Source organism: Argiope bruennichi, chromosome 6 (genome assembly GCF_947563725.1).
Source record: "Argiope bruennichi chromosome 6, qqArgBrue1.1, whole genome shotgun sequence".
Classification (NCBI taxonomy): domain Eukaryota; kingdom Metazoa; phylum Arthropoda; class Arachnida; order Araneae; family Araneidae; genus Argiope; species Argiope bruennichi.
The window spans coordinates 48,974,006-48,999,611 of record NC_079156.1 but is presented as its reverse complement, the minus strand read 5'-3'; the positions used below and the strand labels follow the sequence as shown (position 1 = coordinate 48,999,611).

Sequence of the window (25,606 nt, the reverse complement as noted above, 5' to 3'; positions counted from 1 at the left end):
ACTTGAGGGAAATTTATTTAGTAGATTATGGTTATCAGTAGTGGATTACTTCTTATGGCATATTTAAACTTTTGGTGAACTAATTTTGTATATGTTAATCCGAAATTTTCACGTTGGGAAACTTCATGATAAAATAAAATATTGCACTTTGCTACAGTTTTTAAAACAATTTCAAGAATTTCTAGAGTATATAATCGTCCTATGAATATTTTAAAAATAGTAAGATATGCTATGCAATGTTTATGTAATTAAAATAATATGCAACGTCTTATATGCAATGTTTATATAATTTAAAAAATAACAGGTTTCATTTAGGTTAATGATATTTAAATATTTTGAAATTGAAATAATGAAGGGTTATATGTTTGTTTGGCGCTACGTTACTTGTGTGATAACAAGACTTGGCGAAGCTGTGAACGATCTTGGCTTGTCGCCAATGTGGTCGCTGGCAGTTCTTTTGGCGCCGTTTTCGATTGATGAATATGAAGTCGTCTGTTTTGTCTACGAAGTTTCTGGAGCAAATATTTGGGTCAATACGATCTTATAGTGCTTGATGGATGACGTCAAACCAGAGAAAAAAAATTGCTTGAAAGTTTTTATATATTTCTTTCTTTTTTTGTAATTTTTTGGTGGGAAAAAGAACAAAACATTATAAGAAGGGCATGAAACGACATAAAAATAATCGCAACACCTGTTTCACATTTTGCGACTGAAACAGGCAGGAAATGCTGAGACAACAACGAAGAGAATAACAATTAAAATAGAACTTTTAGCACCAATGCAACATTTAGAGATCAGATTTACCCTACAGCTCGACAGAATGTTCTGTGTTAGTGGTGAGAAATGTTTTATAACGACTACCAACAAAGAAATCGTAAATCCTAAATGTAATATTTTTCTGGGGTTAAATGAATTTATATATATATATATATATATATATATATATATATATATATATATATATATATATATATATATATATATATATATATATATATATATATATATATATACTACAACTCAATGCATACTTGGAATAATTCATTTTTATATCAATGGAGAATTCACCTGGACAAATTCAAAGGACAAATATGTCATATAATCGCTTGCAATTTTTTTTCTGCAAAAAATATAGTGAATTCCAAAATTACAACAGAACGCCCATTTTTCATTTCTCAATTATAAATTGATTCCATTAATTTATGGAAATAATTAAAAACAAAAATATGAATAGCAATAAAAATAAATTGCTGCAATTTTACCATGCCACTGATAAAACTTATCAGGACATATAATTATCAGAATTTTTATTAATGATCTAAAATTTATTTTCAACCTCATCATTTATATAAAAAATTTTAATTTTAACTTTGGTTTTATCCAATTTCGTATTAAAAGTTGTTCACATAAGCTGATTCGAACATAAAATATTCCATCAACATCGGATTTAGATACTGAAAAAATGGCGAAGTTGGCTAAGCGGTAAAAAAATATTTCATCGAACAAAATCAGTATTTCCTCGAATTATTGAAAAATTATTTCAATAATTCGATGAATTACTGATTGGTTTGATAAAATAAAGCTTACTCACTCTATGTTATTGAATTATTTGGATAAAATTTCGAAAAATCTCACAAAAAAGGGCTGTAGGACAATAACATTTGTCTAAGGAATATATAATTGAAATGTGAGCAAAACGGTTTTCGCTATTTAATTAACACATAGATGAAGCAAATGTCATCTATATGAATTATTTTATGAACATGAGGAATTATTTTATTTGAATAAAAAAGAGAACTTAATAGCTGTTTTTGGTACAATGGAATGATTACTCTATAATTTTCTGCATTATAATTTACACATATATACATCACCTTGAACTGCAAAAGCCTATTATTTGCCTATTTTAAATTCTACTACTTAAAATTGAAGTATCTGTCTAATTTACATTCGTTTTTGCCACTTCCAGAAAAATTAGACATCGTGAAAGAGAATCAAATACAAATTATGAACTGCAATGCTGACATTAACAGTGAAATTTAGCACAAATAGCGACTATATTTCCTTTTTTTTAATTATTTAAGTTCGAATTATTCCTAACTTTTCTTATTCAAAAATTTAAAAAGATAGTTTAATCGTCAATTAAATCCCAAACATGGAATAATCAGAAATGTTATTTTATGAAATTCTATACTAATGTCGTCCACCAAAGTGAATGAAATGATCAAAAGTAATTCATACAGATTCTACCGAGACAAAACGGTTAAATATTGGGATTAGGAATCCGATTTATTAAAATATGTATCTTTGTTCGCCTATATAATTCAAATTTGAGTCTATATGCGTTGTCATATATTTATTTTATTTAGTAATTTCAATTTATTTCATCTGTATAATATAATGATATCAACTACAAAACTGATATGCTCTAAAACTGACGAAAAACAGTTGATTGTAACTTTTCTAAAGCTGGATCAAAAATGGAAAGAAAATACATTATTTTATTTTTGATTTATGTATTAATTCAAATTGCATCATGGCTTTGAAGAATTAAGTCAAATGTTTTGTGAAGATTTTAGTTCTCATGTTTTTTTAACACAATGTCCATAAAATCCCATTGGCTTAGTCTTACAGTATAAGTATGTATTTTTTCTATATTTGCCTGTTTTTAGGTTTGTATTGTTTTCATTTGCTAATTTTTTTCCCTCTTTCAATGTTCTGTTATTTAAAAACATTCTTCCAGGAGCTCCTTGGCATATCAAGAATTGAAAAGGTAGAATTGATTTTGTTTTTAATTGATATTTTCAATTCCTGGGCTTTCCTTCTTATAGGTGTCATATATTAGTCAATAACAAGAAAACTCAATGACAAACATCATGAGTAATCATAGAATTTATTTATTTATTTGAATTTATATTTTGAATCTGCAAGAAGAAGAATATTTCAAGTGCAAAATGTTTAATTTAAGATAGTCTAGTCTTAAATTGGAACGTACATGGTTTTGCTTTACTCACTCAAATTAAAATCATATGTGAAATCAAGCACAGTAAACTGTTTTGCTGCTCTTGCACTTGTTTAGATCTATGTTTTTGAACTTAATTATATAAAAAAAAAGATAGAATTTCACCTTCCACTGAATATTTTTTTCTTATTCAATTAATAATTCCCTTTTAAATTTGTTTCCTTTTATATTATTTACTTTTTAATCATTTTGCTGTGGTAAATGAATTCATTCAGATTAATAAACCCATTTCATAACTGCGATGTTTCAAAAGTTATCAATTGGCATAGTGAAATGCGAGAGAGTCATGAAATTGAAACGAAATGCATCCAGTATATCTGTCAAGCCAACTGATTTGAAACAATTTCAATATAGATTGAATTTTTTTTTTATTGTTTCCGAAAATCTTGGTTGGCAAAAATTAAGAAAATAAAACACAAAAATGGGGAATACTCAAAGTGCCATGTAAAATTTGACGAAACTGACCCAACGTATAGCACTGTTGTCTTACAGCAGGAAATCATCACTAATTGGTCCGGCAAAGCACATAAGCATTAAGGATGCCATCTATTTTAGCCTGAGCATTCACGGTTCCATGTGGAAAGAAATGAAGTTCTGTGTGTCCATCGAAGAGATACCACTCGAAACACAGATACTGCCTCCTTCATATGCACCTTTTTCAAGGATATTGAATGAATGATAACGGATTCCATGTTCTCGTCAATTCAATTAGCGCCTACTATCGCTTTGGAGGTTAAACTTGGATTCACCGTATAGAAAACAGCCCTCATTTTAAATAGCTGTCCAATGGACATGTTCAAACATTCTTTTCTACGACGTGATGTGAACGGCAGACAAACAAATAGTTGGTCGCCTCGCATATAGACCATCATCGTGAAGTTTACTACATATATTAACGTTGACACCAGTTTTCAGGTGGAGGCAATAGGAAGATTTGAATTAAATCGAAATTGCGATTCTATTCCTTTGTGCGCATAAAAACAAATATCTGTCATCGACACTCGTCATAGTGGTTGGGCTTACTCGATTGAACCTCCTGAATACTGAATCTGTGAATAGAAATCGTCGCCAAGACTATGAAATACAAAAGAATTAACATATAGCTATCCTCTGTCTGACTTTGCCCTACTTCTAGTCTTCTAATAACTTTCCATCGAAATTCATGAGGCAGATGATGTTTGGAGGTCATTGCTACGAATTGACTATTCCAAATTTCTTAACTCAATATCGTTACAAAATTTGCAAGCTTGCTCCCAAACATGCGATTTTATGCTTCTCGCAGACGACATATTCCGATAATAGCTTCATTAATTAACAATTGTACTTTCTTTCATCAACTCTTTTTGATAAAATATTTAAAATTTTATTCGGACTGGTTTATTTTTGACAGAGTTATTACTATTTTTGTAATTTTTCCTTAATCTTTGGATAGCAGTCTATTTCTTAATGAACAAAAACATAGTTTTTATTCTTATACAAATTTTAGTTTTTTAATTAACATTATTGAAAAAGGTTTTTCAGTTCTTACAAATTTTCATTCTTCCGGTAAAAGAGTCTGTTCCCTCTCTTACTTAGGAATGGCTGATAGTCAAGCAACCGCGCTTTCTGTTGAAATTACTCAAGACGAACATTCTTGTTGTTATTGTCATTGTTTTTCATTAAAAATCTGAAAAATAAAAATGTCAATAGTACTCTTGGATAGAGAAGACAATATTTCCTTTTATATGAGCATTTCTATTAATTTTAACACTAAAGGTTTCATATTTGTTATAACGCTTTTCAAAGAAATTAAAGGGTCAATAAGGTTTCGCAGCATTACTCTTATCCAATGTGTGAAATTTATTAAAAAGAAACTAAAATCATATGTTATTTTAAGACTTAGGAATTCTTTCTGAAAACAACGTCGCTGATTACAGGATACGCATTTTTCAGATTTAAGAAAGCTTTTGGTAGATTCAAAACCCCAGATCATGATAGGTTAAACTAATCAATAATCTGATTAATCAATCAATAACCAAGAAGTGCATCCAGATAATCGTTTATATTCAAGTGGAAAAAAAAACAACGTGATATTAAAAATAATTCCGATTTTTTTTTTTCTTGAAATGAAAACATTTATTTTTCAAGAGACATCAAAGATGACATGTAGTCTAAACAGATTTAATGTTTACATTTATTCTCTCTCGTTGGATTTTATTTCAGTTCTTTTTGTAAGTTTGTTTCTTCCATTTCAAGAATCCTTATTTTTCTTTCATGCAGGAATTGCCTTCGTTTGAAATATCTGTCCGCTTTTCCACTGAAAATCCAGCACCATTTATGACAGCCCATCACCACATCTGATGGATGAGTTGACAGAATCCACCTTACTGGACAAGCGGAAGACTTTTCTGTCGTGCTACGCCAACTTTTGCCGTTGTAGGAAGAGAGCTCGTCTTGGCCATGTGAGCCAAGGGGCCGCCTCGGATTGCGTACTCTTTACTTAAGAATGTTCAGGAGTGGACCTCAAACTTCTGCACAAGACAAACAGACGCAGCAGCAGAAACAGAAGAAGAGGTTATCATTCAGAGATCCCGAAGTCGAAGGTCCTCAGCAGTCGTTCTTCTACGGCGGTTGCAGACCCAAAGTTCCTTCCAGCAGATTGCACAACGAGCGAAGGGAGAGCAGAAGCGTTGAGAATCTATCATTAGAGGTGATTAATACCTTCTTTACTTTTGCTTAATTTGATCATCTCTATAACGAGTTGGATCTTGAACGTTTCATTTATAGGCTGGTGCTATAGATTTTATTTAATATTTTGTCCATTTGACACAATCATACTGTGTAGTTACGAGCCCAGAATTCGAGACGCAAAGATTATTTAACAGATTTCTGGTAACCGTGTTTTAGTGCGTGCATTATGAAAATCAATATCAAACAATTCCGATCTGTTTATAATAAACTTCTTATAATGCAATAATTAATACTGCAAAAAATATCATTACAAAACAATCATGAAGCCTAGTATTCCGGTATTTACAAGTCCAGAGAATTGCCAAATTAACCAAAGTGTTGGTAGAAATATCATTGATATAGCTAAGATATAGCTATCTAATAGGAAAACTTGTGTTTAATAACTCAAAATGTACCAAATAAGAAGGAAAGTTATGTTATATATAACAAATATTATAGAATAAAATTCAAAGTTCTATTGTTTATTTAGCGTCTATTCTTTACTAATTTTCTGGCGAATGGCTAGTTTTCGAATTAGCGCTCCTAACACTTCCTTTTGCAAATGCCAGACTATTCTAGGAACCAGTATACTCACAATTTACTGTTTATCAAAGTTATTATTTCTCAGTTGTATTGATGAGTCCATTTTTGAATTGTATCAATTTTCATTTAATTATTTCACTTACCTCTACCAATTCTATATAAAATGAAACATGAAGGTTAGTTTCGTATTTTTTTGCGGGAAGATAAGAAATCATGTCTGAAATCTATAAAAATTATATCGGAAATCCAAATTTTGATTCAAAAGAATGCAAAACAGAGAAGCATAGATTATTATTTATTTAAAATATGATTTTGTGACCAATCCAATTGGATCTTTTTAAAACTATATGTTGCAGGAGACACAACACTAAAAAGAGAAAATGAGTTAAATTGTTTTATTGTAGAACTGATGACGCTTAGATAATGGTTGCAACTTTTCTTCAACAAACGAATAATATCTGGTATTGCATCTGATGTTAATATAGTTTATATAGTATCTGAGCTGCTTGCAGAAAAGTCTATATTATATAATTTCAAAGGCAGATAAATTGCATTCTTTGTGTCTATAAAATTGATCTTTCTATTTTATTTCCTAAAATAATAGGTTTGAAGGATCTTAAACACATTTATATTATGCGAAAAAAATTTCTCAAAAGTAAAGAAATTTCTAATTAAAAGAAGGAATTAAGAATTTATTAATTTTAAAATGCAATTTAATAATTATAATTTTTTTAATAAAAATTTTTATTAGCGATTATAAAATTTGAATAGCTTATAATTCAAATATTCACGTATATAAGAAAGTTTAGACTATATTTTCAGAAACAGTATAATACATTTCTTGAAACACTTCAGTATTAGATTTAAAAATAAATATATCAATAAATTTCACCGAATAAAACAGCAGATACGAAACTGTTTTAGAAAGCACGTAACAATCACCTGGTTTCTCATTACATCTGTTACACAAAGTTTCTACCGTGAGTTTTCTCGAAACAAAAATTCCATTGTTATTCTGATTGTGTGTCTCTAAACCACAAGTGATTCCTCTTCGAAAAATTTCGCAATGTCTCTTTCTGTAACTCTCTTTTTTTAACCTTCCCTCCTTCTACGAATTTCCGTACCAGAATAAACAAGATCTTCGAATACCTAATCGAAGGAACAGGCCCTCTTTCCTGAGAGTGTGAGGCGGTTAATTTTACCTCCTTGAGCTGTTGGTTCCTTTCTTTCCCATAAATATAAACCACAGCATCATCATCTTGCTCTATTTCGATAGAGAGTAAATTAAGCCTTGACCCGCTTCGAAAAAGAAAGCGTTTAGATAATGCGCCGTCACAGAGCTCTCTGGGGCTGGAACTAAGTTATGTCATTAGTTTAATCGCGCTGTCATAAGCCAGGATTTGTCGAAGCATAGCATTGACAGCAGTCGTCATCAAATTCTTCGGCAATACGGTGATGCTAAAAATAATTGTTGTTTTTATCGCTCTGGGTACTTAGGTCTTTATCTAGCTCGATAAAAAAATGTTACAAAGTTGCGAGTACCTGTAAATGCTCCGTGTATTTGTTTCCAAGTGTTTATTTCATCTTTGATTCAATGTTTTGCCTTCAATAATTTTCAAATCATTCGTTGTTTATATGATAATGTTTGTAGACTAGCATACTATTTTGAAATTGCATCATGTAACATGCGTGATACGAAAAATTGTTCGAAATGCAAGGTGGTTATAATTTAAGTTCCACTTTGAAATGGGCATAAAAAGGAAACTACTGGATCAAATGTTATAAGACTTCGTAATAATTTAAAAGAGGCCATAAGAATTTATTTTCTACCAAAACAAAGTTCAAAAACTCATTACCAGGGGTGAAATGACGCTGTAACAATATTGTTAAGCAAAATATGACATGAAGACACCGGTTTAAAATATGTTTAATCGTTTCTAAAAGGTGATACAAAGCATGTTGAATGTGTGTTGTCTCAAAAGCACTGTTTATGGTGATAATCTAAGCAATTTGGCGAAACTGAAAGATGAGACACACCGACATGTGTGTAACATTCCTTCTGATATGCTAAAAGCTACTGTTGAGAATGCAGTAATGCGATTTATTGTACTTTCAAAAAATGGCGGGCGCCACACTGATCATGCTTTGTAACACGGTTCAGAAACGATTAAATATATTTTAAACCGGTGTCTTCATATCGTATTTTGCATAACAATATTGCATACAGCACCATTTCCTTCTGGTAGTGAGTTTTTTAACTTTTTTTGGCAGTAAAGAAATTTCCATGACCTCTTTTAAACTATTAACAAATCTGATAACACTTGGCCCAACAGTTTTCCTTTTATGACCATTTCAATGTGGAACTTTAATTATTACCACACGGTACTTTACAAAGCAGATAGATTGATGGGCATAGAGTTAATGAACTGAGTGTGATATTTCATCTTGAGTAACAAGTGCTCATTGAGAATGGTTTTACAAAATGTTTACTATTATTTCTAAATACCTTCGGAGTATATTATAACCGAATTTTTAGATTTCTGACACAATTTGAACGTGATCTGAGAAGTTCTGTCTGTCTGGCTTTCCGAATAAACATTAACTCGATAATTACAAAACGACGAGAGCTTCATGGATAAAATTTGGTACATGGATTGTCCATGTAAGGTGTAAATATCTTTCAACTTTGAAGCCAAATTTGTCGAGGAGGTGACCATCTGTCAATCAGTACTTTTACAGCCATATAAATTTGATAACTAAAACACGCGATGACCTAAGTACAATTTTGTGACTATTATTGCAGTTCGTTAAATTTTTGATTCTATAGGTCGAAAAAATGGCGTCCAAAATACATATTTGCTGTTCTAGAGCTATGTTAGAGAGTACACAAGGAAGATTCGGGGTGATAACTCCAACTTGTTTCCATAATTTTAATACTCTTTAAAAAAATATTTTAAACAAATTTTATACCAATATTCTTATTGTGTTACTTACTAGATTTATTGCCACGAGATTTGCCACGAATTAAATAATACAATTGTCTGTATATTATCAATGCTATACATTAAGAGTAAATTTTAGAAAGTAAAATTAAATTAGTCGGATTAAGCCTCAAACATTATCATGTTATTATGTTTCGAATCTCCTTTTCATAATCTTAATAAGGTAAATATTACGTAATATGTAATATATCGATCATTGCTGCAATGTCTCTAATAGAATGAAACTCAATTTAATCCAGTCAAAAATCTCTATCCCTGTCTCTACAAATAATAAAATTGAATTAGAGAGATTGTGTGTGTGTTGACACTAAAGACCAGACCGTTTGGCCCAAAGCTGTCAAATTTGACACAGATAATCCTTGGAGAGTGGACACGTTGTTGAGAAAAATGTGGAACCTCGAAGCGAATTTTTAAAAATTTTAATTAAAATTTTAGTCAACTCAAAATTAATAGGAATTTTGGCTTTTGTCGCTATAACTTCTAAAAAAGTATTATTGCACAAAAATAAATTTTGCATCGTTTACATTTTTTTAAAGTCTTGTTAATGATAATAATTTAACGATCGTGCAAAATTTTCTTGAATTTTGGAAATTTTTAAAAAATATTTGTTGCTTGGTTTTCAACAATAGATCACATTACTGCTTTGAAATTTAAACATTTTCATTATTTCCTCAAATAGTTAATCGTGTGATTTTCTTCCAGTTTTAAAAGCCAAATCAGAAGGATTCTGCTAATTAGAATCGTCTTAATCGTTCTATAGAATGTATTCATCTTTTAATCTTTCAGTTTACAAGACGAAAAAAAAAAGTGAAGTTATAATATTTTGAAAGTTAGAAAATAGATGAAGCGGATGTCATTTAATAGAGCTATGACACCATAGAATTGGCCATCATCAGACAGATTCATGTACTTTACTGAATGAATAAAGCACGTGCAGTACAATTAAAATAACACGACTTTAATGATTTACGATATTGCGAAATCATAGACATGAAAATATATCTGAACATTTAACTTGAATTAAATATAATCAGTATCCCGGGGAACCAATTAACAAATAATTAAATATAGAGAATATTAAAATAATGTACAGTCATCGAAAAGACAAAAACTTTAATACTGCGGAAGCAAGAGAAAAATCGGTAACAAAATTCCATATTTACAAAAATGGAAGCAGTCAAATTAAATAGGCTAAATATAAAATGTTTTTAAAATCACACTTTTACTAAACTTCTAAAAAAGTAGATTCGTATTTAATTATTTTATACTTTTTAGCTTTTGATTTATAGATAAACTAGTCGCCTTTGGCGACCAGCCGGTTCGCCAATCTTAATGCTCGTTAAAATTTTAATAATTAACTATTTTATCTAATTCCTACTTTAATAGCTTCTTCATTAAAATATTTTAAAACTTCAAATTTCAATTCATTCAGAATATTATAAAAGCCTTCAGTCATAACGTAATCTGTATCTCTCCAATTTTCTGTTAGCTCCCGTAGAATTTATGCTTTAAATTAAAGTGGAAATGATTAATCTGAAATTAATATAATATTTTTTACTGAAACAAAGCATTTTTTTTTGTAATATGATTACTGAAAACAGAGTCACTGAGCATTTAAACCTTATGGGCACTAAAGAATATCTTTCTTAATTTATGTAATATCTCAAGAATTTGTCAACAAAATTTTTCCAGATTCATCTTGAGCAGGTATATTAATTAACAAAGTTTAATTTTCAATGCATCAAACATTAAGAAAATAAACAGAATCGTTTAAAATAATCGGTCGAAAACAGGTTAGAAAATTACTTAAAAAACGATGAATTTAAACTAACATAAATTCAATTTAATTACAAAAGCATACAACTAACCTAAAAATAATTTAAATCGAGTCCGCTTCCGTTGAAATGTAAGCAATCAGAATACAATGCGCATGCGTGAATTTTCAACGCCAGTTGGGAAAACGCTATGTAGATTAGAAATTTTTAATTTCCTTTAATCTGTTATATTTTAATTCAAAAGTACTTCAGAATGAATCTGAAAGATCGATTCATTAACAATGTTTAATTTTAAATGCATAAAACATTAAGAAAATAAACAGAATCGTTTGAAATAATCGGCCGAAAAATGTTAGCCCTAGCCTCATTGCCGTTGGAAACAAAAAACTGAAGCCTTACTCATTTGGCGGTGGGGAAAATGGAAAGGATTTTTTTAGAAAGTTAGTTTTTAATTAATAATTAAAATTCTAATTAAAATTTCAAAAAAAGGACCCCAGGTGCACATTCCCAACCTCCAAGGTATACACGTACCAAATTTGGTAGCTTTAAGTCAAATGTTCTTTTTTGTAGAGCGCCAACACACACACACACACACACACACACATTGAGCTTTACATAAGTATCGATAAAATTTTATAAAATACCGAAATCAGTTTTTTTTTTTTTTTTCTGAAATGCAATAAATTCAGACAATGCCACTTGTATGCCTCAAAATTTAATTGACTAATAAATTATTAAATTCTCAAATAAATAAATTATTCTATTATTATCGAGAATACACAAGGGTGTAAAATTTCAATGCATGAAAAGAAGTAAGTGAAAATATTAATAACGCATTTGTATCTTTTAGAAACATGAAGCGAGACAAGTTAAGTAAAAGTGTTTCATAACAGAACATAAAAATATAAGCCTTTTGAGGACGTTTGAAAATGTGTAAACTGTCTTTGAAATTTTGCATATAAATATCATTCATACAATCTAAAATGTGGAAAATGTACAATTTACAAAAGATACTAGGATCTTTAAAATAGTTTTTAAAAAAGGAAAATATCTGAACAGAATAAAAAATTTTTCCTAAACATAAGAAAATTGACGTATTTAGAATATAACTTTAGTACAGAATTTCCCATAAAATTACTTTATTTCTTACTTGATTTTTTCTATTTCTATGATAATAGAAAACGAAACAGAAAAGTCAAGGAAAAATATTTTTGCATTAGAAATTCTATTGTATGTAAATGCATACTAGCGTTAAGAATACAAAAAGAAGAAGAAGAAGAAAAAAAAAAAAACACTTTAAACGATTTTCAGAGAAAATTTTCCCCTTTTATTGAGTAAAAGTGCACTGTTCAATCAGCCGAAGCAATCATTCGGAAAGAAACTGCTCGAAACTGCAGTGAAAAAGGTTAATTTATTCATTTGTTCAAATTCATGTTAATATTTGTTCGCTATTTATTATGGAATATGAATGCTTCTATCATCGACAGTGTTCTAACGATACTCAATAACTGTAACCGGGATATAATATGATTTTTTTTTTATCTCCAATCATCGTCATGAGTTTAGCAAATATAAATGTCCCCTGGAGGATATTTTTCCATTCCCTCGAGGTCCTTCACTCTAAAAAAACGACATGAAAGCATTAATATTTTGTCCCCAAGATTGGGACCCTGGCATCTGTGTCTTCCTTGCCGCTTGTACACTACTCTGACAATCGATGTTAGATAATATTATATTGTCAATGTCTCATTCTTCTATAAAATAACACTGTGACAAAATAGACAAAATAACACTGTGTAACAATTGCATTGCTCTATCTTCTCTTTTGGATAATAAATGGCAGTGCCTGATTAGGTACGCATTCCATATTGCATTGCGATTGTTGATATAAGGAGGTGAGATGCTGTTATGTTGAGATGCGTGCGTTAATGTCTTGTCTTTCGTGTTTGTGTTTGTTTTTGTGTGAAATGTGATCATAAAAGAAATGTTCTCGAAAACATACATCCTCTTGCTTCCACTGCACCAGTCATAATGATCTTCATTCCACCACAATTGTAGCTTTCAATGATGGATATTCTTGGCATTTATTTAACGTTATAAGAGATTTCATCGTAATGTCTTGCTGCCTTCAAACATCGCAGAGATCTTTTGAGTCATGACGACAAGGTCAATTAATCTGGCATTCAGATCTCGAAACTTTCACACTAATGACAGAGTGTTCGACCCTGGATCTCAAATTTAGCATGTGCTAGACCCACATCTCTCACATGTTTTGTTTAATAAGGGATGGCTCCATGATCCTTCGATTCTTAAAGACTTGACACAAGAAATTAGATATGAGTTTATGGCATATCTAGAAAACTAAAATTGCTGACATATCTAATAATGATATAAAAGATTAAAATGAAATGATCAAATCGATGGATGGCAGGAAAAGAATGATAGTTACTTTCCCCCCCCAAAATAATCAGTTATTCTGACGCTGAAGGGCAAAAGAGCAATCACAATCGATTACAATATGAATGTTTTATATTTGATTATGATATTTGATTCCATTTTATAAAGTCAAGATGAAGATTCAGAAGTATCAATTGATGTTTTTGTTCTTTCTGTCACTGCAAACTTCGGAATTTTACAGGAATTAAAAGCAAATAATTCAATCTTCTTAAATTATGGTTTTGTTTTTAAAATTGTTTTCTCTGTTATCTAAAGGATGAGGGAGGGTGTTCTAATATCATAAATTAATGAGAATGCTCGAAAAAAATCCATATTTATTAAGAAATCTTAGAAAACATTTTACTTACGATTTAAAAGAATACTTCAAATGTATCAATAACTAAAGAAATTTCTCTGAGAATTTTCCATTAATTCCTGACATTTAATAACATTAATTAAAAAAAATTAATATTCTATTTAGAGTTTAGGCAAGTTCTAAATAAAATAATTCAGCAGGTACTAAATGACTCAAGCGCCGAGGGGGGGAGGGAGAGAAAAAATTTAAAGCTGTAACAAATTTAGATTCAAGAAATATCATTTCTTAAGTTAAATAAGAGTTTTTAATTTAATAAATTCAAATAACTATTATTTTATATACAGTAAGCATCTGTTTTAATGCAAAATATTCAAACAAAATATTCTTACATATTTTATTTAAGTTATCGGATAAAGAAGGAAATTATCACTTGGCTGAAACTCAATATTTGTTTCTATTTCTTTAGCTTCTAATTTTCTTTCGTTTCAATATATTTTTCTCGTTAAAGTACATAACTAGTCGAAACTGCTTTTTCAACAAGAATAACTACAACTAAGCAGTCGGCTGACTAACAGGAAACCGATAAGTAATAAATCTAGATTACCCATATCCTTTCTTTTCAAAATGTTTGTTATTAGCAAAGTGGTCTCAATTTCTGAAAATAAAATTTTTTGTCGATCCCGATTTTAAGTTTTGTAGATACTTTCTTCTCATGTAGTTTCTTAGATAGATATTCCTTCCTTGCAAATAATAATGATAAATGCGTGCTTATGCATGTGTGTATTCATGTATGTGCTGGTGATCTACAGGCCAGACCGTTTGACCTACAGCTATCAAATTTGGTACTTAGAGAGTCGTACTCTTCACCACAAAGAGATTATTCTTGTTAATTAAAATTGTTTTAGCTAAAATTTTAATTAATTAAAAATTAATATGAATTTTAGCATTTTATTGCACTAATTTCTAAAAAGACTGCACAAAAAATAAATTTTACACAGTTTCAAAATTTTAAAAAATGCCCTTTTAATGATACTAATTTATTAATCGTGCAAATTTGTCATAAATGTTGGCAATTTTTTTTAATTAATTTCCAACAATAGATTAAATTGTTGACCTTAAATTCAAAACGTTTTCATTGTTTCTTCAAATACTTAATTGCTGTTTTTCTTCCTTTTTTGAAACGTAAGGAAGAAGGACTGTATTTAATATGTGTGTAGTTCACAAGGACATATATAAAAAAAGAAAGACTAAATTTAGAAACTAGAATTAGAAAGACTGCGAAATTTAGAAGATGGATAATGATACGTTTAGAAGAAAGATGAACTATTTACATTTTTAATAAGGCTATGATGTCATGCGACTGGTTTCTTTTAGAAAGAATCATGTAACATAAAGAAGAGAACATAATATGCAAGACAATTAAAATAACACGACTTTAATGTCTGATAATTTGGCGGTATCATGGGCATGAAACTACATCGAAACGATTCCATTAGAATTAAATATGACCAATATCCACAGGAACCAACTGGTTGCCAAACGCAACTTTCTAAGTATAATACTGCAATTTATTGCCACAAAGCTCTATAAAAATCATCCAGCTGGCCATTTTTTGCAAATAAGAAGGCAGCTGACGTTTTTAAGCGAACTCATTCATTTTCAGTCACATTGTTTTCCAGGAAGTGTGCATATATTATATATTTTATGTTGATTCCTTCAGGCCCGAGGAATGATACACGTGTTTCCAAGTTTCGAGTAGCCGGTTTTGTTTTGCGGCATTCTTCCTTCCATCCTCAGCCAAAGACATTTCTCACGTCTCGCTCGTATCTGGCACTCTTCCACGCTGCGAGTTTTAAAAATTGCCCCCCCCCCTTCTAACCGACAGACATTCTCTCGAGTACCTTTATCAAACCTTGCTAGGGCGGGGGAAACCGACTCAAAGAGTTTTGATATTTTGAGGTTATAATATGAGGTGTTAAGCATGTGGTATCTTCGAATATCGATATTGTTATATTACATATGCCTTGCATTTAAGATTACTTTGTCCGAATCGAATATTTGAGATGCTTTTGAGTGTTCATTTTTCATTACAATTACAAAATGCACCAACTTTTTAGGTGGTTTTCAAGCTGACCCTTAACTGCTTATGGATTAGAGAAGCATGCTTGTGAGCTAAAATTAAATCATTCAAAGGCATAATAATCTGTTTTAAAAAGTATGTTTCATCACTGTTATGTCAAAATGTTACATGTGGAATTCCCCCAAACATTTTATTGATGTAAAACTTTTATAAAGATTAGTTAAATCATCTTTCGAATTGCTGTTTGTTTTACGTGATTGTTGTATATTTTTATAAAATGTTATCTTATTGGTGGTTCCAATTGTAACATCAAAATTCCATATATTTTGCTTTGTACGTTTTTGACATAAGACTTTTTGATGTATATATATATATGATAACGAACAAGCATAAAGTAGTTCTCAAAAAAAGATAATTGATTGATTTTCTTTAGTAATAAACAAGACCTTTTCTGCTGTAAAGGGTATTTGGGATCATTTCAAATAATTACGATAAGTGTTATTTTTATTTTTAAAAATAAAGATTGCTAATAACATTAACATATTTGGAAGTGGAACTTCAAAGTTTGATGGAAATTTATCCAACTAATGACAAATCTAAATTCTTAATAATAAAGAATGTTAGCCATTTGTCTTAAATTTATTGGTTGGCAAAAAAATCATTCTTTCAGATTTGCAAACAACAGAAAAGTCTAATCATTAGTCAATCAATCAGGCAATCCTTGTGAATTGGGATATATTAAAGAAGCTTTAATTTAACGACATTTCAAAAATTTTCTTAATTTTACACATTTTTCTTCAAAATTATAAAATTGTTTTTAAATATTGTTTCCTTTTCATTCTAGTATAAGGAAAGAAAATCTTATATCTATATTCCTTCTATGTTGCAAAAATAGTATTTGCCAAATGCTAAACATAAATGAATTAGAATTATTTCCATGCGAAACTAAATTTTCTACTAAATAACAAAACCTTCCATGCATCTTGTTGAAAAAAAATCATATAAGAAAAGAAGTGCTTTTTGTTCTTTGACATAATAAAATAATAATAAAAAAACAATTTAACCCACCAGTAACATTGAGAAATCTTTTACCAATTTATTCGTTTTAAAAATATAGTTTTTTTTTAATGTAGTGGAATATTCTAAGATAAACTCTAAACAAAATAAACAGTAATTTTTAAAATCTTTTAATTTAAAAATTGTTATGCCTGTTTAAAAAAATCGGTAATACCATATTTTATATATTCCTTTCACAATCTAGGCAAAGAGTATTTCTGTATTTATTAACACTGATGTAGCTCTTTTAGAAAGATGTTGACGACTTGACGAGTTTCAATACATAATGCCAGAAGAGAATTTGGCACTGTAACAAAACTTTTAATGCGAAGGGAGTAAAAAATCGTTTGCATTGTATGAAATGCTCGCTTGACTTTTCAGAAAGGATTAAGATAATCAAACTGATTGTGTGAAATCTCATTGCGTTTAATTTAAATTTTAGAGATGCATAATCAATTTTACAAGAACTAGTACAATTATAGAAAAAAATATTATATGAGTACTACAAATGTATTGCTTATGTGCATTTTCATTTAATTTTTTTTTTTTTTTTTTTTTTTTTTTTTTTTGCTCACTAAGCACAATTTCAAATCAAATCTTTAAAGTATTATTTTTAAATTCTAATCAGCTATAAATTCATGAAGCATCCAATTTCCACATTATTTATATTTTCAAAAAATTGACATAAATACAAATTGCGAGGTCTTTATCAACATTTCAATTTAAAATAAATTAAAAACAGAAGTCAAAATTTTTAATTAAATGTATCTATCTTATTAAATACATCTAAATTTTTAGTAAATTTAAAAAATAAAAAGACATAAGATATTTAAGGAATAGCTGTAAAAATAGCCTTATAATTTTGTTAGAAAATAGATTTGTAATTGGATATTTATTAATCCAAGTATTTATCTGCATTTATCTACAAAATATAATTAGCTAAACTAAAGAAATAAAAGAAGAAACTTTTATTCTGCTTCGTTTCAACTAATTAATAAAAGTAAGTTTGTTTTTTTCTTGGTAATAAAATTATTGTAATATTAAAAATTTCTTCTAGTGTTTTTGTTTTTTTTATTTACTCAGGGTACGTAGAAACTGCGTTATTAAAATGTGTGATGAAAGATATTCCATTTTTTTTTTAATTTCGGAGGCATATACATTCCAAGAAAAAAATTTTAAATAGAAATCGATTAAATCGGAAACGAAAATTTTTTGTATTTCATATCGACTGATTTCGTGTAAGTGGCGCATTTGTTCAAAGTATCATAAGCTTAAGTACTAAAATCTTTTTCTGAACTTTAGATGTTTGAGAAAGGAAGAAGATAGAGATTTTATCTAAAAAAGAATTACAAAAAAAAAAGACCCTTCCATATATTGAGAGTCTGACTAATAATATTAGATTGTTCGGAAAACATCAGTTGATATCATTTAGGGAAGTTTAAGTGTAAATCATCATTAAAAATGCACAACAAAATATGCAAAATTTTGTTGTAACAGCTGGAATCAATAGCGGCATATGATATTTATTGACAGCATGTGATAATAGCATATCACAATTTGGCAATAGATTTGGCTAATTTATGTAAGTGTTTTGCATCCATTAATTGCTTAGAAAAATTTGCCATACACTATTTTCATAAAACAATGTCGATATTTAGTTTTCATCTGCCTTTTTAAACTTCTGACATTTAGAGCAAATTCCTTATTTTTTCCCCCAGGATCAAGCGTTGCAGATTGTCCAAAACGTAGGTAGTGCCTTTTCGGATCTCTCATTGCAGGAACTCGATCAAACGGGCTTCTTTGACATTGACAACTCGGCTGCAGAAATTGAAGATAAACAAGCGGAGGCTTTGATTAATGGTGAGTTTCCTTTAATATTCTCTCTCCACCATCACCTTAACCGTCCCGAAATATGAACGGCGTCGCCGGTTGGTTATGGATATCACCGAGAGGCGTCTTCCCGTGGATTCTTTAACTTGCTCGGCGAAAGGAAGATCCATTATTCATTTTTATTAATGTTGGGATGCCTCCTCCTTGGGCCTGATGAATGGCACTTTTAGCCAAGTTAGTAGGAGCATTCCGAATTAGATCTTCTGCAGCTACCTGCAGGAATTCTAAGTGGTGGGGTAGAAACCGTTAGGTAGTGGTACCAGAAACTCCTATTTTGTACGTCTTATTAATTTTTTTCCTAATATATAAAAATTTCAGATTTCATTTTGATGTTGCTTCGATGATATTTTTTTATTATCATATTTGGAAATATTTTAACATGGTAATGTTTATTGCCTGGCATATTATCTATTTTCAATATAATCATGCAAAACGCTCTACTTGTCAGATCATTTCGCTTAAGATCTACTGAATTTGACATGTAGTTAATTTTATATAAAAGGTATTTGAATTTAGAAACTTCGGTGACAAAAATGAAAGTTGTTGAAAATGCAAAGAATTTTGGCGCTATTTTATTAGATTCCGAGATCTCGAGATTTTTCTAAAAAATTCCATATCTTATAATGTAACTAACTATAAATGATGAAGCACTCGCATCAAGATTAATACTTCCTTTGGAATGTTGATTGCGGAGCGAGTTTCTAGCTGTACACTCTAAGTACTAGAGTTGTTTTCTAATTAGCGGCATTATGCCTACTTTAGATAGTAGTTTCTACAAATGCTGATTTTTGTGTACATTTTTGTTGTGTTTTAATTCTACCGGACAATTTCTACAACAATCTATATTCGTTCTTTCGTAATAAAATAAGCTTCGGGATTTTTGAAGCGTTTTTATATATTGTTGGAATGTGATCTATCATCCCTGAATCTTTGTCGCAAGAATTCTTAATCGCGCCGTATTTTTATTTTTTTTTTATTTTTAAAGTAATTATATTCAGGCATATAATCCTCAGTATCGTTATAATTTGCTTATGTTTTAACACAGTAATCTATTTTAAAAACAATTCATATATTTTGGAAAAATCAAGAATATGTATCCACAGTAATGAAGGTGAATATATGATCATGATCAATCCTATATCCGCAATTACTAGTTTACAATTCTGTTCGACATTTCATATGCGAATGCCCTAAGTACAGTTTACTTAGAATAAAATATTTCGGAAAAGATTATACAAATTTGAAAGACATAATTGAACCTTACCATGTTAATGTGTTTTCATTTTTATTTGTTCTTTTAAGTCTGTCTCTCCTTACTGTTTTTAATGAGTAATTTTTCTGTATTTTAAATTAACACGAGTTGGCACAACTTGACCAGTATTGGTCCTTGCACCAGAAAAAAAAAAAATCAATCAATTGCTAATTTAAAGCAAAATTGTTTATCGTTCTTTCAGATTGTCTCCTGACTGACAGCTCAAATTACAATAGAGGGTACCAACCATCAAGTTTACAGATTTCAGCCGAAGATCAAGAATTCCTGGATGGTTTGAATCCATCGTATCAGAGTTCAGACATGCGGTGCCCATCCAATGAGGTATGATTTAAAAATATCGTAATTAAAACTCGTATCAATATTTCTGATATCTTTACTTGATTAAGTTACGCAATAATAACATTAACAATTCAAGAATAGAAAATAAGAAAAGGAGTCCTTTTACTTTGAAGCTGCTTCAACGAGATAAAATTGAAATCACGATATTTAATTAATGCATAAGTAGTTACAATTCGTGCACAATGTAGTTTAAGGATGTTAAAACTGTTCTACTTTGTGCAACGATGTCTTTCGGTGAAATAAAGTTGTCTTTTGTAATTAAGTGCGAATAATTCAATAATTACTTATTAAAACATAACAGCTAGATTTTGACGATGTGGATAGATTTTGACAAAGAAGTTAAAATTATATAATTTCCAATTTGTTTAATAAATTTCAATTTAAAATTGAACTTTAACTTTTCTTCTTTATATTTCTGGCATTTCTTAATCTTATTCCTAAAAATTAATGTAACTGTATTTGAGCAATAAAAATAATGAAGAGTATATGGTTAAATAAATACATAAGTAGAAACGCAATTTTTGTATTTATATTCGAAAGGAAATTTATATAAATTATTTTTAAGTAATTTTATTTATTGTTGGTTATTCTTTACAATTTTCAAACTGTAAGCTTACAATAATAATAATAATTTGTGGGAAAAAACGTTCAAATCAGTGCCTATAGTATGGCTGGTTTCTGTATTTCCAGCAACATTTTTTTTCCGTTCAGTAATCGTACAAAAAAAACCCAATGCTCTTTATTAATGCGCGTGCGCAGCAGCAGAAATCTGTACAGTTTGGAACATTAAAAAAATTTTCCTCTTTCTGCGAAAAAAGTAAAAGGTTTTTTCTATCATTTATCTTGATGATTGAAAGTTCTAAAAAAACTGAGTTTTATTACTAATGGGCTTTTATACCGAAGGAAAAATGAAATGAAATAATGATTAAATTTTCATTGGGAAAAATGTTGAGAGAAGTGCGATTTCGCAACGTGTATGCACGAGCCTCCAATGCGGAAAAATATTAAGTTAATAATACGAAATTTCAAAACTGGAAACACAATAAAACATGACTGAAGAACTATGGTAAATGCTTCAATGAAAAATTTACCGTTTTCGATTGACAGAAATATGATAAAATATTGCGTAAATCTAAAATATGACAATTCTTTACAGAATTAAAGAATGCTACCATTTTCTATTAAACTTAACAAATAATATCATCTGGGACTCTTGCAATGATGCAATTCATTTTTTATTCATAAATTATTATCTTCTTTGTACATTTAACTTATACAACAAGCCATTGTTAGTTAGTGTGTTGATTTAAGAAAACAAGAGGAAGTAGGCTTGATGGAAATCAAATTTTAAAGAGATAATTGCCTTTGAAAAGACATATACTGGACTGGCCAGCAAAAATTCCACCAAATTGAAAAAATTTTACAATTTCTTGGTCAAATTTATATTGCAATTTTGGCGGTAGAAAGTACAAGGTTTTAGTTGATTTTCATCTCCAAAATGTTAATAATGTCTTTTTAGAGACTTTTCATTTTTTTTTTCAAACAACTGTATAAGTCCGAAATCATATGTGAATTGATTGTCCAAGGAAGTTGCAAGATACACTTTCCTGCAAAGGTTCTAAAGGAATTTCAGCTTATATTGTGGCTGGTTTTGTTTTATTTGTCTTCCTACTCTTTTTGATTTTTTTTCAACATTATGGAAACTATGTCTTGTTGCAGCGACCTATCATAAAGGATACAATTTTATATTATTTTTACCCTCCAATACTTTTATGATATATTCATATGAATGTGAAAACTATGTTATAATATTTGCCAAACTTGTTTATTAAAAACTACTGACGATGAAAGAATTCGCAACAGCTACTTGCATTTTAATCAATACTTATTGTTATAATTTTTTTCACGAAATTTAATTTATTCAATGATACATAATTAAAGAGAGGTGAATGAGTTTTTGACGACAGTAATTTTCAAATATGATTAAATGGTTATCTCGACAAGAATAGACCTTCATACAGTTCCCAAATGGTTTGCCTTAAAGCAGTATGTAGCCTGCTATCTTCATCTGTATCTTAATAAATTTAAACATTCATGAATAAGCAAGTCTGTAATTAGTGTAATCGTATGTTTATTTTTTTTTGTTTGGTAAAATGTTTTAACTTGTGGCTATGTTTATCGCATCCATGGCCTGATTATCAAACCGTCAACTGTCTAAGAACCTTGCAACCTCAGGAATCTCCAAGATTCTGATAATTTTTTAGGTATTTTCAGGTGGTCTAATTTTTGTACTGTCATTTGATTTACAGGAACTTATTAAAACTAAAACCAAATATCGTTTGAAATTCAGAGCATTATTCTTCAGAATTTCCTCCCATTTTTCCATTTTTCTTATTATATCGGGGAAAAAAGTAATTGAGTTATATTTTTATGAGTATAATACAATTTTTTTTTACATTTCATTGACGTCCACACAGGTCAACATCTTTGTTAAATTTTGCATGAAGTATTAAATAGAATATGCTAAAAACATTATGTAATTTTTTTTACTGCTTAAAAATAAATTCTATTATTTTTCTTTGTATACGGGATATTGAAACTAACTCTCTTGAAGTCAACTAGTAATAAATGTTTTGTTATTTCAGTTTATTAATATATTTGTGACATAAAGATATTTAGATATTAAAACCAATAAAAAAAATGCTTTGATTTGGAAATCGGAAACGGGATATAGAAGCCATGACTCTCATTTTACCTAAAAGTCTTGAAAAAAATCCGGTCCTGATTGCATCATTCTTGAACTTTCAGAATTCTATAAAATGAGTAACACTGCTCTTTCAGGTCAGCGAAGGGAACTCCTATCGCAATAGCATTCCATCCATGGACGAGAAATATCCAAGCAGCGCTCAGCACCAGATACAGCTCCTGAAGTATCAACTGGACCAACAAAGTCAGCAGACACAGCTCGCCCTCCATCAAGTACAACTACTGACGGACCAAGTGGAGGCGGAAAGTGCTGCCAGGCGAAAAGCACAGGTAGGCACAGTCGGAAAGAATGACTCATGGATTGATAAAACTGCAGATATTGTAATAGACCTAAAATTATATTCAATAACTACTTTTTAAATTATATTCAATAACTACTTTTTATTCTAAAAAATGCATATACAATATCATTATTAGTATATTCATCAAGACTAACAGTAACAATGGAAATATCGTTTTGAAATAATTGAAAGAAAAAAGTTATGTATATGGTTGCTGACAATATTATATGTTTTATAAAAATAAAAATGTTGTTTTCAATGCTAAATTCACTGTCAAGAATTGGCAGTTGAATTTGTAATCGTTACCTATCCTATACGATATATAAGAAGCAATATATTCCATGCACTTTAAAAAAATAATTATTAATTCCGTCTTTGGTGCTATTCAAAGATGTATTTGAAATCAGTATTAAGGCGAAATATAGCTGAAAGGTCATCCAATTGCGAAGTTGAAATATCGAGAATAGAATGAATCATTCAACCAAAACAATGGAAACCAAGCAGCTCTAAGTTAACCAGCTGAATTAATTTAGTTCGTGCTGACATCTATGGATGAGAAATACAGAAATTCCTATTATTTCATAATCTTTAATTTATAATTTTAAAACGGAAAAGAAATTAATTTCTTCTGTATTAGATTAAAATTCAACTAATCCTGAAAAAAATTATATTGAGTATATATATATCAGTCGTAGGTCATATAAAGTGCTTTATCTTTTTATATAGATTGTAACTGCCTGTAGTGATATTTTCTAAACATTATTATTTGTTTTTTTTTATTGCATTAACATGCAAAAATTGCTGTATTTTTCGTAAAAATAAAGGTTTATACTCTATTAGTAACATCCATATTTGAAAACAAGTGAGAGGAGAGCATTTCGTATTTTCACTAAAAACTGAAAATGTTTTCTTAAATTTAAAGCTTAATTCCAATGGTAATTTATTAAGGTTTAATTATAATATTAATGAATTTGTCAAAGATCACTAGTTTTATCATTTGAATTTAATTCTTTTGTGAAAAACTCATATCAACTCATATCATTTTTTCAACTTCTGTTTACATTCTAATCATTTCAGGAACAGAACAATCAACTCATGATACAAAACCAAGAATTACTTAATCATATCGAGAGGCTGTTTCAACAAATCGAAAATTTGGAAAAGCAAATTCAAGCTCTGGAAATGGGAAAAAGGCCTAAGAATCCACAACCGTTAGAACCACAGGTAAAGAGTATGCTGATTATCTACATTTATCATCTAATTTTTACTTCTAAAGCACTAATAAGAAAAAAATTGAAGAATATATTTGTTTTTTTTTTTTTAATTTAATGACGTCTAGATGCATCATTAGTGATTCTCTACTCTCTATCAACATCCATTTTCGAGAAAAATTTCAATTACTTAACTGTACAATCTCTGTAGGGAAAAACCTCAATAAAGTTCTATAGCCAAAAATATTAAATAATTAATCTAATGTGCCGATTTCGCCACTTTTTATTTCATATGAAAGTTTGACTCCTAAATACATCGTTAAAGGTCATCTATACTGTCTAATACCATTTTCGGGGATATTTCAAATTTACTCAGACTCAATGCTTAACAAATAGGCCAGTTTTGCCACAAATTATTTTTGCTTTTTTGCAAGCTGAGATTACCAATTAGAATACTCTATTATTATTAAGCAATCTTAATCTTACATATTATTTTGATACCATTATTTCACACGATTATTTTCATCAAAATTTGTTGATATGGCTGTATAAATATGGTCGCCGAAAGCATCTAAAATTGATATGATTATTTTAATATATCAATCAACTTTGATAAATTACATCTTATCAAAACAAAAATATAATAAAAATATAATTATTCAGAAAAAGTAATCAAAATCGATTTTAAATTGTACTTGAGTAGTAATGACAGAGCATTCTGATTGGTTACAAACTTCAAAATTGTCAAATTTCTAAATTAAATAGGAAAATCTGTCCAGTTGTTGAAAATACTTGTTAAAATTTTATTTTGGTTTCATCTCTTGAAAAAGGAAAGGTAGTGAATAGACAAGCATTAATGACAAACATCTAGGGTTCATGAGCATTTATATGAAGCAAATTGTTTTGA

The 25,606-nt window shown here is 29.4% G+C and overlaps 1 protein-coding gene across 1 annotated transcript in view; it reads left to right on the top strand.

Annotated features, from left to right (window-relative positions):
• The window catches only part of LOC129971189 (basic-leucine zipper transcription factor A-like), a 48,420-nt gene that overhangs the window by 19,690 nt on the left and 3,124 nt on the right, over positions 1-25,606 (top strand). Inside the window, exons 2-6 of the mRNA XM_056084741.1 lie at positions 5,282-5,711; positions 18,658-18,799; positions 20,284-20,423; positions 23,283-23,477; positions 24,566-24,712. Coding sequence (XP_055940716.1) covers positions 5,508-5,711; positions 18,658-18,799; positions 20,284-20,423; positions 23,283-23,477; positions 24,566-24,712 — 828 coding nt within the window. The 5' untranslated portion in view covers positions 5,282-5,507. The remainder of the gene's footprint in view (positions 1-5,281; positions 5,712-18,657; positions 18,800-20,283; positions 20,424-23,282; positions 23,478-24,565; positions 24,713-25,606) is intronic.